Source organism: Amblyomma mixtum, chromosome 3 (assembly GCF_055824585.1).
Source record: "Amblyomma mixtum isolate Tamu chromosome 3, ASM5582458v1, whole genome shotgun sequence".
NCBI classification, from domain to species: Eukaryota; Metazoa; Arthropoda; class Arachnida; order Ixodida; family Ixodidae; genus Amblyomma; species Amblyomma mixtum.
The window spans coordinates 280344307-280355989 of record NC_143014.1 but is presented as its reverse complement, the minus strand read 5'-3'; the positions used below and the strand labels follow the sequence as shown (position 1 = coordinate 280355989).

General features: G+C 49.6%; 1 protein-coding gene across 1 annotated transcript; it reads right to left on the bottom strand.

The window, feature by feature from the left end:
• Positions 1-1977: 1977 nt before the first annotated feature.
• LOC149355005 (uncharacterized) lies at positions 1978-10091 on the bottom strand. Its single transcript, XM_089577573.1, has 3 exons — positions 9469-10091; positions 6411-6578; positions 1978-2457 (listed from the first exon to the last, which is right to left on the bottom strand). The coding sequence occupies exons 2-3, from the start codon at positions 6535-6537 to the stop codon at positions 2165-2167; spliced, it is 420 nt and encodes a 139-aa protein (XP_089433699.1). The 5' UTR covers positions 6538-6578; positions 9469-10091; the 3' UTR covers positions 1978-2164.
• Positions 10092-11683: the final 1592 nt, after the last annotated feature.

The window sequence follows — 11683 nt, the reverse complement described above, 5'->3', positions numbered from 1 at the left end:
CTCTTACCATTGAAAATCACTAACTAAAATCTCCGTGGGCGGCCTCTTTCCTTGAGGTTCTCCTCCAGTCTTGTCAGCGCACATATTAAAAGCTGCATTAGGAGTAGCAGCGCGGTCAGATAAAGGCACACTGAAGACAACGCTATCAATATTTTTTGTTGTTAGTTTTGATAGTTCGGCATTTCGTCGCTTCGTTACCGCTTGTGCGGTAGCCAAGGGCACATTTATTGCATAGAGATTCGGATTCGAAGTTGCAATATTTTCCCGCCGCTCACGTTCAAACTCGGAACTCTGATAAGGAAATAGGAGGAAGTGACGTAAAGTGGCAAAAATGGCGACTCCGTGATTGCTGGCTGCGGGTCCTGGGCTGCCGCCTTACAGCAGCCAACTGGAAACTACTGCTGGCCTGACGTTCAAGGCCTCTATCAGCCGTCGGTGCTTAGTTTACGTTTGCAACAGCGTTACCATGGATGCTGTTCCCCATTCTGACCACGAAGTTCGCGCAAATAAGAACTCAACCCCGGACAGAGTGCGATGCTTTTGAGGACTGAGGTGGCGCGTCTGCTAAGAAAGTCCTAGCGCCGAGCCACGGTCACGACTGATGTGTAGCGACTGCTACGTGTGGGCATGCTAAAAATCTCTAAGAATAGTCCTCGTAGGACTCGTTATGGAGCCCAGCGTCTTGGTAGGTTGACGAAGTGAACACGCCGTGCGGTGCGTTTGCTAGCGTGGAGGTGCTTGGTTCATTAGCTATTCACGGCTTTTTTTCCTTGTCGTAGGTTTGTGTCGTTGCACCAAATTCGTCCGAGGAGCAATTAGAGAGGCACTTGGAGGTCCTCTGCTGCTCCGCCCTTGTAAATTGTGGCGCGTAATGAACCATGCAAGCACGCAAAAAGCATTAAAATGATGGTTTAAAAACCATACACACTCACTATTGAGAAATTAAATTTACTCTTCTGAAAATAAACACCTAATGTCTGAAACATCGTAATTACTATACAGCTGAGAAAAAAAGTATGTGACTGCTATGTAGAAAACTGCGTATGCTGCGTTTAAGAGGGTTCATGGTCCAGAACTGTGCAGCATCTTTAATTACAAGGTTAACCTGTGAAAGCCACCAGCACCCCGCGTTCACACCCAAGCAGCCGGCCAGCTGTCTGCCGATGACAATCGCTTACAGGTCTTCGGGGTGCTCCATCTACGACTGCTGGTCTTGGGGTGTCGGCGCTGGAAGGGAACTCGATCAAGAGGCGCCTGCTCGAGGTCTGGTCGTTGTCAGTGTCGGGAGCAAAGGCGAGTTCCCCAACAGGGTTACGATGGATGCTGTTCCCCATTCCACAACGAAGTTGGCTTAAGAATTGCGGCCTGCATTCAGCGACCCCAACCCCACACAGAGTGCGATGCTTTTGAGGACTGAGGTGGCGCGCCTGGTATGAACGTTTGGTTTGGTTTTATGGGGTTTAACGTCCGAAAGCGACTAAGGCTATGAGAGACGCCGTAGTGGAGGGCTCCGGAAATTTCGACCACCCGGGGTTCTTTAACGTGCACTGACATCGCACAGTACACGGGCCTCTAAATTCCTACCCCAAAGAAATGCAACCGCCGCGGCCGGGATCGAACCAGCGCCTTTCGGGTCAGCAGCCGAGCACGATAACCACTGAGCCACCGTGGCGGCCTGGTAAGAACGCTCGAGCGCAGAGCTACCTTCACGACTCTTGTGTATGTAGGCTCTAATACGTGCGGGCGTATTTAAATCCTGTATTAATAGTCCTCGTAGGGCTCGTTAAGCAGCCCAGCGTCTTGGTACGTTCACGAAGCAAACACGCCGCGCGGCGCGTTTGCTAACGTGGAGGCGCTTGGATCATTAGCTATTCACAGCTCTTTTTCCTTGTCCAGGTGCGTGCCATTGCACCAACTTCGTCCGAGGAGCACTTAGATAGGGATTTTTAGGTCCTCTGGTGCTCCGCCCTTGCAAACTGTGGGGTGTAACGAAACCATGCGTGCACGCAAACGCACTAAAATAAAGGTTTAAAAATCATATAGGTTAAGCATAGAGAAATTTAATTTACTCTTCTGAAAAAGAAACACCTGACATCAAAAGCAAGGTAATTATTATACAGAGAGCGCTAATCTGTGGAAAGCAAACTATCGTTGTTAAGGTTGATCAAGCTGAGAAGATAGTGCGTGAATCTGCAACGCAGAAAACTGTGAACGCCGCGTTTCCAAAACTGTGCAGCAGACAGCAACCAGGTGTCTGCAGACGACAATCGCTTACAGATCTTCGGGGCGCTCCATCTACGACTGCTGGTCTTGGGGCATGGGCGCAGGAAAGGAACTCGCCCAAGAGGCCCCTGCTCGAGTTCTCGTCGCTGTCAGTGTCGGCCGCCAAGGAGAGTTCCCATTTCAAGAGCACGACCGCTGAGTCCGGGGCGAGAGAAGCGCCATGGCAGTCCAGCGCTGCAAAACAAATAGAACCACCCAGGTGATGCGTTGTAGCCAACCTCGAAAGCTGTCTTCACGCGCTTATATCAATCCAGAACGATTTTTAAAAGTCGACATTGCGCGCAGATTTAATACTCCTCAGTTCTCGTGCCTTTCGGCCCCTTGTTGTACTAGATTACACTGGCACGTCCATCAGGCATATCAAAGTTGGGGAGGGATTGCGAACCGCAAGCGTCTTCTCAGGACGCTTAACTAATTTGAAGACTATGAAAATCCATCTTGGTTTGAACTTCACTAAAAACGATGTGTGCAGAGACAATTTCGGCTTTGAAATGATAAGGTGCACGCTAACAGTTTACCAGGTGATAGTGTATAGAGGGCACGGACTAATCAGACAAATATGAAGCATGAATTACCGCAGCCCCACCTGCGCGCACTGAAATGCTGAGAAAGTGGCACTGGTAACAAATATGTAGTTCATGTGAATGAATCAGCGCAAATGAACTAAAGTGTATTTTATCAGAAGGTTCTAAAGATCACTTTCAGGCTCAGGAATGATTTTCACGCGAGCTCGGCCACAAATCATGTTCTTTCACTATAGATGGCTCTGAGGATATCTGTTGATTCGTATTAATCAAAAGGGTAGAGGAACACTGTGTGTAGTTTCAGTGTATCCTAGTAAATATATGGTAGAGAGAGGGTGTGGTAGATGGTCCTTGGCAATCACAAAATGTACAAGGAGGGGAAAACCTCAGGTTGCTTGAGCCAACGTTTCGACAAGAGGACTTGTCTTCGTCTATATAGTTATTCACGATTGCGATGCCACGATGCTAGCTGGTACACGAAGCTAGCTGGTCTATATAGTTATTCAAGATTGCGATGCCACGATGCTAGCTGGTACACGTAGCTATCTGGTGAAGATACCAATTAACTTTATTTTTTAATCTTCAGAAAAGAAGCCTGCCGACTTGCGCAGGGTCCTCTCCAAAGTAGCACCGTCAAAAAAGAGGCCTTCTCAGTTGTGCAGGGTCTGCTGCTAAGTGATTGGCTGATGTGGACAATGGCTCGCCACAATTTAATGGCGTGAAAATCACCCCTGGCATGTTACAGGAGGATGACAGCTTTGCAAGGTGAAAAATTTATAGGTCTTGCAAGATACCCGTCGTCATTATATGGAGAACGACTCGCCTGCCTCAGTCAATCCATATCCCGCTTTCAGGTTGTCGACATTCACGCTGTAGGGAGGGTAGCCTGTGCTTCTCCCTTTCGACTCCTACGAAACCCCGTCCGCTAAGTAAGTGAGACGCAATACAGGTCTCGCTGCGCGCGCGGTCCGGCCACGCTTCAGGGCGTCGCGCTACGTGGTCCTCTTTTTTGGGCCACACGGGCGTCACGTACGCTCAAATGTCTGCTGGCGTGACCGACGAGTAACGAGTCTGGGACACGAGGCAAGGTATGTGAGGGACCGTTTTTCGCTTTTCCCAACGTACATTAGAGCACCTTGTCATACAGATAGGATCTTAACGTCACGAGCTGATAGCCTCGCGCCCCGCCGTAGCAGAACCTGCGAGCGCCCGGTGAAACCCGCTGAGTAACCGCCGCCGCTGACCCACAGAAGCGGCCGTACTGTCCTCCACACGCCCATGCTCATCCGTGCGCATCTTCTGCGGCCAGCTGTCGAATTGCGAAGGGGCCTCGTGCGAATTAACCTAGGGAGTGCAATACAGTCAGTGCTTGTGTTTGTGCGGTTGTTGTCTGCATAATAAATACTTTTACTGTGTATGTTGTAAAATTGGCTCGGTGTGATAGCGCACAAGCGCGGCAAGAGCAGACCAAACCCGTTTCGGCTCGGTACCACGCCGTGAGTCTCTCTTTGCATGCGACTCCGGACATATAAGAAAGCCCACTCCTGGGCTGCTAAACACCGTGTGTGGAGGAGTTTATGGAGACACCAACAACGTGATGGACACAAGAATTTCGGTAGCGCTGAGGACCACTCGAATTTCGCAGTGCATTTCTTTCCACGTGTGACGAATTATTTCACCTATGGCCGTTACACTTGCATGTAATGTTCAAGAAGATTCACGATTCTTCCTGCGACTTTCCGCCTTTCTGGACTCTTCACGAAGGTATATGGGCGTTGTCTAAAAGCAAAACGCCGAGCTGCCGAGACCGACCCTCATTCTGATAACGCTGATTGCTGAGCTGGGGCACTGCCATCGCAGCCAATGACACCCCTTTTTAAGAGAACGAGTTCATCAATGTAAGCAATTGAGGTAGTTTCGTGTTGTAGCAATGCCTCCTCTATTATCATTGCTTGGCAGGTAATGTTTCCAATGGGAGCCCACAGCGCGCATGCGTCGTTCACCGGCCCTAGGCGTTGCGAATAGTCCCCGGCGCACTCTGGTGGGAGGTTGCGTAACTTTCGGAGTCATTCGTATAAAAGGAATATATCAGCCGCGGCGCCGCTATGCGCATCCCACACCTACTGCGACGCGGCGCAGTGAGACGGAACCGCTTAAGAAGCGTAGACCAGCTGGACCCGCTTGAACAGCCTGAACCATGGGTCAGCGAGTGAGGAATGGCAGAGGAGAAAGACAGGAGAGAGCTTGATTCGTCATTTTCGGCCGATCTGATTTTCATCGATCCCTCAGAAGGCGTTGATCGCACGGAAACCTCCTTGTCCCTTTCTTGATCTGACCGCCTTCCCCTTTGTGTGAAATATTGCAGCTCGGCTCTCTTGCGTTTGTCGCCAAATTGTGGCAAATTCTGTATTATTCGTTCCGGTTTCCGGTTCATGAAATTTGTGTGCTCTCGCTGCCTTCACAAACAGGATGTATGCTCAATACAAGCAATTCAACTGTACTTATGCGGACAAATTTTAGAACGCTCCCTGCCTCGGCGAATATGCCTTAGGAGCTTATCTTCTTTCTTCAGTCATTTTTTCTTCAGTCAAACAGGCCTTACTGAAGGCTCCCTTGGAGCGCCCTTTTCTTGAGCTAGGCACAACACTACCTACGTTCTTGGTTTCCTCCATCCTTCAAGTGAACACAACAAGGTTCACGGCACCACCATTCGCTTAGCGCTTGCACCGTAGGGTGTCTCCGGCGGCTGCGTCGATATCGAATTCATAGCGAACATTTGCTGGTGCCTATGCAGTGCCGCTGCACTGTAAATAACGGGCCATTGCCAGAGCAACCAGTTTTTCTTGCCAAGCCATCTAAGGCAATGAAACAATACGCGTAAAATGCAAAACAAGCGCACATGGGCGAGCGTGCTTACAAAAAAATAGAAAGTTATAGACGTGCAGTCGCTTTCATTCCATTTCAGACAAATATATTTCCATTATGAGCTGCACATCCTCCGAACCAGACGCTTGCAAGCGGCTCGTCGTCGCTCCGGCTGCGTCTAAGGACGGTTTTAAATGGCTTTACTCACTTGAACCCTTCCTTAAGTTAAGAGAACATGGAGATTCAACAGGGCTGTTTCTTGGGCTAGTTGGTTGTTCGTAATCTCGAAAAAAAAGTAAGGGCGCAAAAAGACGGGGACATCAGAAAGACAAAGGACGCAGCATTGTTTGCAGTGTCTCTTATATCCGGCTTCTTCTGCGCTTACGTTATAGCAAAATTATGATCATGGAGGGTTCCTCACTTGTGGTAAAGAAACCGTATAAGCTAGGGAGCATTCTGAAATTTGGCCCTCTTGGACCTCTTACAGAGCACATGGACGACGCGGGAGCTGTCAAAACAGCGACATATGCCACATAGGTTTGCATATCTGCCCTCCCACCCATCGCAAGATGGCACGCTCGTGCATCCTGCTGAATGCTATTGTCTGTTCTGACCGAAGCCTTTGTACTCGCCGCTCAGCAGAAGGTGCATGGCTCATGAATGGCACACCACGAATTCGTTCATTGTCCTTTGTGTCTGGGTGTGGCTTAAGTACTACCCTATGGTTAACTGACTCACCCTTCACATCCTTGCAGATGCCTAGCAGGAACAACAGGACCACAAGCGAAGGCCGCATGCCAGCGATGCGAGCGGTGGCTGGTAGCCGCCTCATCTTGGAGCTGATGAACGCCGTACGTTCGTGCATGTTGGTTAGCGCGAACGCCAGGTGTGATTTCTCGAGGTATCCTGCGCAGACGCATAGGTGAAAGTGCGATCATAAGGACTCAAGGATTTTACTCTGGCAGTAGCCACGGAAAGCACACGTATAACTTTTGAGGTAATGCACTGCACTAGCGTTGTGGATTCTCCCGAACTTTTGATTGCCACTGGAAAATATATTATCAACTGTCCTTAAAATATTCGAGGTGTGTCAGAGAGGAATTTATTAAAATCATATAACTCTCTTAAAGACTATTCAGCGCTCGATCGTTTTGAAACCGAACCAGACAGAAGTTTTCTTAACTCGAGGTTAGCTTAAAAACAATTTTGCAGCATTTGCATGGCAGCCATGGCAGCTCATAGGATAGCAGCCTCTCGTCGAGCCCTGCCGTCTCCAGGAAATGGGCGATGATCACGTGCACATGCACCCGTGTGCAAGCCGTCCAGTCATAGGGAGCACAGCATCGCTGCAATCTGAGATTACTAGGCGGTGGAGCACCCATAGTAAAGACGCTGGCTAGAGTACGAGGTCAAAAATTACAGGATGTTTACAGAATTCAATTCCTAGCGAAAGGATAGGCTATTTTTTTAAGTCTGTTTTTACTTATTTTTGAATGCATTACCAGAACAAAACACCAAAAGCCCTTAACCGAGTACAGATTTCACAACGATATATTCAGGTACTCTTTCTTCCCACAAGCAATTCGAGAGTGGAATAGTCTGCCTTGCGATGCTGTCAACTGCGCATCACTCCAAGATTTCATCGCCAACATATCACGCTTTGTTTTGCAATAACGACTACGTTGCTGGTGCGCTGTACTCTTGCACTCTTTTTTTCCTTGCTGACGATGACATCCCGACTTTCTTATCTGACTCACGCTTATTATTTTTTTTAACCTTATTGCTTGTTTCTCATGACAGTATCATTCTTCAGCAGCTATTGTTTCATTTCTTGCTCCCTAAAAACTTGTCTGCATTTTTTTAGTGTGTTTTTTTTTCTGTTCTTGTTTAGTTTTTTTTTTCTTTACCATGCCGAAGTCCTCAAATATGCTACTTGCTCCTGTTTTGCTATTTTCTTTCACCTTTTGTATATTGCATATTGCCTTGTTGGACTGCGATCGCTTTTGTGTTTACACTTACTTGACCTGTGCTATTTTAGTGTATGTGATGTCCCACTCCTGCGACGGCCTCAAATGTGAGGCTAGCAGTCTGTTCAAATAAGTAAATAAATAAATAAATAAATAAATAAATAAATGACTGATTTGGGCATACACATGGCGACTGATTCAAATTTCTTATTTTTAGCAGACGTGCAAACGACGAATTTGCTCAGGCCACAACCTCCGTATTAGTATTTCGTAGACCATTATGATGAGCAGGTAGTGCCGCGGGACGGAGGGCTCGCGCTAGGCAGCGCGGCTAGAAGACGACGGTGAGGAGCGCTGGCGCTAGGTAAATACATGCAAGAATCGATCACAAATGCGCAAGAGTAAATTTTCCCGGGCTTTCGCTCTTATATACGTAATACAGCAGGGAGGGGACGACGGTCTACTCCTGACTCCTGATGCGCGACCGTGCTTGAAAGCGACGTATCGCCGCCCAACCCGCCCTACCGTAGTCTCCGACTACCGCGTTGTTCTATAATTCTGAACCCAGGGGCTGGCGATACGGGAGAGTAGCACTCAAACATTTGTGGCCGGGTGTAGAGCGATATAGAGCTGACTAATGGCGTGAGGTGCGTCGTCAGCGGAGGCGGCACTCCGTTTGGTTCAAGCCCGTGTGAAGCGTACGCGTGCTAGTCAACTGTGTTATTCAGATGCAGGTTAACAACTCCGGTAGAACGCCGCGGTCCTATCGCTGTCCACAAATAAGTAAGAATCGCTCGCTTTGACGATGTGGACCATAAGGCGAAGTTTTCTTAACATGAACGAGCTTCGGAGTAGAGGGCAAGATGAGCCGCTACAGTGGACAGCACAGGCTGCATTGTAACACTGTGGTGGAGGCCGTGGTCGTCGCATTTCCTCACCTGCCATGCGGAGCAGTCTGTGAATGCCAAATTGTGGTCGGGCAGCTCTTAACGCGCAAGGTATGACTCTCGTGTGCTGCGTGCCCCCGCATCAAAGAATAACGTGGCACACCCCGGCCTGAGGCGCGCTTGTCGTCACTGGGTCGGCCCAGCGTAGCGCACACCGGATCCTACGGCTACATCGTAGAGATTGACCAAGCGAGACTCAGCAGAGCCGTCACTGGCGCAGTCACCACAGGATGAATCCTCCACCCGACGCGCGCAGTGTAGACGGTTAAAGTGATGCAGGCACGTCTGCGCTGCGAGTTACTCGAGAGGCGATGCGTCCACCTCTGAAATAGTAAGCGTCGCTGCGTGACGTGCGCTGCACGCCGACGCTCACTCGAAGCAAGTGTCTATGAGGCGTCTTGAGGTGCCTATGCGTTGATCGCCGGAGCATCGCCAGCGCCAAGGCCTACAGTAAGGAGCTGAATATCGTGGCCATGCCGCTGAGCGCTAAGGGAGCTTGCGCACTGTGAGGACCAACCAACTGACAAGCCGCCGCAACTCCTTCGCTGTCAGAAGTAGCATGAAAAAGTTGCCTAACTTATCACTCTGTGGCTTATCATCGTCGGCTGCCAAGGCTGGTGTTCCCTGCTAATTGTGGACGGTCGAAGTGTAGTGTCGCTGATGCGCAGAGATGTTCGAGAAAAGGAATAGCGAAGTACAAAGCTAAGCAAGATAGCTGCGTCTCGCGCGCCTCGTTGACAGTACCAGGTACGCGGTTCCTTTTAGAACCTCAGTGTTCTTTTCAGCTGGTTAGGTTCAGAGGCGGAGCAGAATTCTTGACATTATGGCTGTCCTCGTATTGGCTCAAAGAACGGGCAAATATTCAATTTAACGGTTGCTCACCTGGGTGGATCGGACGGCGACGGCAGTGGTATTCCTGCGCTGCTGGCACCAGTCCACGGACAGCAGCCACGGCTGGCCCAGCAAGGTGCTCGCCAACCGCTCTAGGTTCCCACGAAATCCTCCGCTTTGAGTAGTTGGTTGTGCAGATCAAATGCGGTCAGGAACTCTGAAGATCGGTCTCCAGCAGGGCACTTAGCAAGAACAGGTCGATGGAACGTTCGAGACGAGCTTCAGGAAACCGTTCGAGCCTCTTCACGCGCCTCGAGCCCGGCGCAGGAGTGCGATCTTCTTTTTCTTCTTCATACGATCTCTAAGGCAGAAGGTATCCAAGAACCCTTGGCTGAACACAGGTAAAAAAAATAAATATCCATTATTAAAGCCGGCTAAACCTAGAAAGACGAGCGAAAGCTCTGGTAAGCATGATTATCTAATCATGCCCCTTTTGAAGGAGTAAAGATAATAGTATTCCGCTTGATGGCGACGGTACATCCTTGAAGCACTACTTCCCGCACGTTGCTCATTCATGGCTTTGTGTGGTGCTAAACACACACCACACGCTTTTATACTGGGTGTTTCACGTAACTTGAACCAAAGATTTAAAAAAAGCGGTAAACGCACATTGTTTGCCGTCATGGGGAGCTCTTGAATATCTTTTTATTGCCCTTATTTAGTTAATCAACTAAGATGAATTAAGCAAATTTTTAAATATTCATTTTAGTGCCAAGACCGTTACGTTAGGTTGTAGAGCTGGTTTAGAAATAACCGATGCAGTTTATTGTAGCATCATATCTCCTACTGGATCTTTTTTTCCGCCATGTAATGAAAGCCCGCGAAATATGAAAAAATACCACGGGACTGGGCTCGTGCATTGCCAAATTGCAGCGCTGTCAGCGGCGTTGCGAGCAAACGGAGCGTGCCTGCTGACCGTGGCGAAGTGAACGGCCGCCGCGCCGCTGCGGAAAATGCTGACGCGCTGTAGAGCCGCTGCTAAGACACCCAGTATAGCGAAGGGCGCGTCACGCGATCTCCGGCAGTTGCGAGAGTGCCGTCGGCTCCGCCTTTATAGCCTGAGCTACTTTCGGACATTGAAACCCATAAACAATGAACCATTTCGGAACAGTTCGATTTCAAGTCCTGTTACTGGTTCGCCACGCCTCAGTTCGCTAAGATTTGAAGACAAAAGCACGCGATTCAATGAGAAATCATGCAAGAATGGAGCAGTCAGGCTGTGGAAAACATATTTCTGAAGCTCCTAGGAAATATCTCAATTAGAATTAAGTTTTTAGCGCTGTCTGTATCTACAGGGACTGCACGGCGTGGTCAGAGTCCTGTAAAGGAAAAGTTATAAATCGCAAGTATATAGAACGCGGTGCGGTCTTGGGTGATTCAGTCTCGCGGCTGTGGGTAATCCCTTCAGTTGCGTTCACGCATAGTCTCCGTCAGACTGCCGGCACATAGAAGGAACTTCGCAGACAAGCGTCAGGTAAAATATAAAGGTTTAACTACATGATTAAGATGAGACAAGTGAGGTAAAGTAGGGAGACAAGGTAACAAGATTGAAGAACCCCCGCTCCATGTCGAACAGCGGCTTAAATAGGGTGTCCTGTCCCTAGGTCTCTAGTTGGGGAATTTGGTTAATTAAAAATGCGTCCAATCACTGTGAATTGGTTCACGTGTCCATTTGTCGTGGTCCACCCACAAGGGCGTCTCCCCCCTTCACCCTCGCCACTTCCTCGAAGATGCTGTCCGGCCGATCCCTCGCAGCAACGATGACAAGCCGTTAAGGTCGAGCCATTCGTCAGTCAAAACACATGTCTGACACCTGCACTTCACAGCGAGCCGTGAGCACGGGGGGCTGGTGTCGCACTTGCGCTGAAAGGTTATAGGAAGACAGGAAGTCGTCACCGGAGCGCGAGCACGCCAGCACCCGCGCTGGCCATAAACTACACAGAACAACTGCCGACACACCATGCCGTTGCGTTCCGTTTGGGTTTGGCACCGCTAATGGGAGTTGAGCCGAGGACCGTTCCCGCGCCACGGATGTCCACCCCATAAACCACCAGGGGGCACCCTTGTTGACGCCGCCCCCTGCTTTCGGGGTGCCGGGGCCACCACGCCCACGCCTCTTTGAAGTCGTGCCTATTGACAGTTTCCAGATGTCTGGAGTTGTTTGTAGGCGGGCGTTTCCCGTCCTTAACACATTGTAGCATACAGC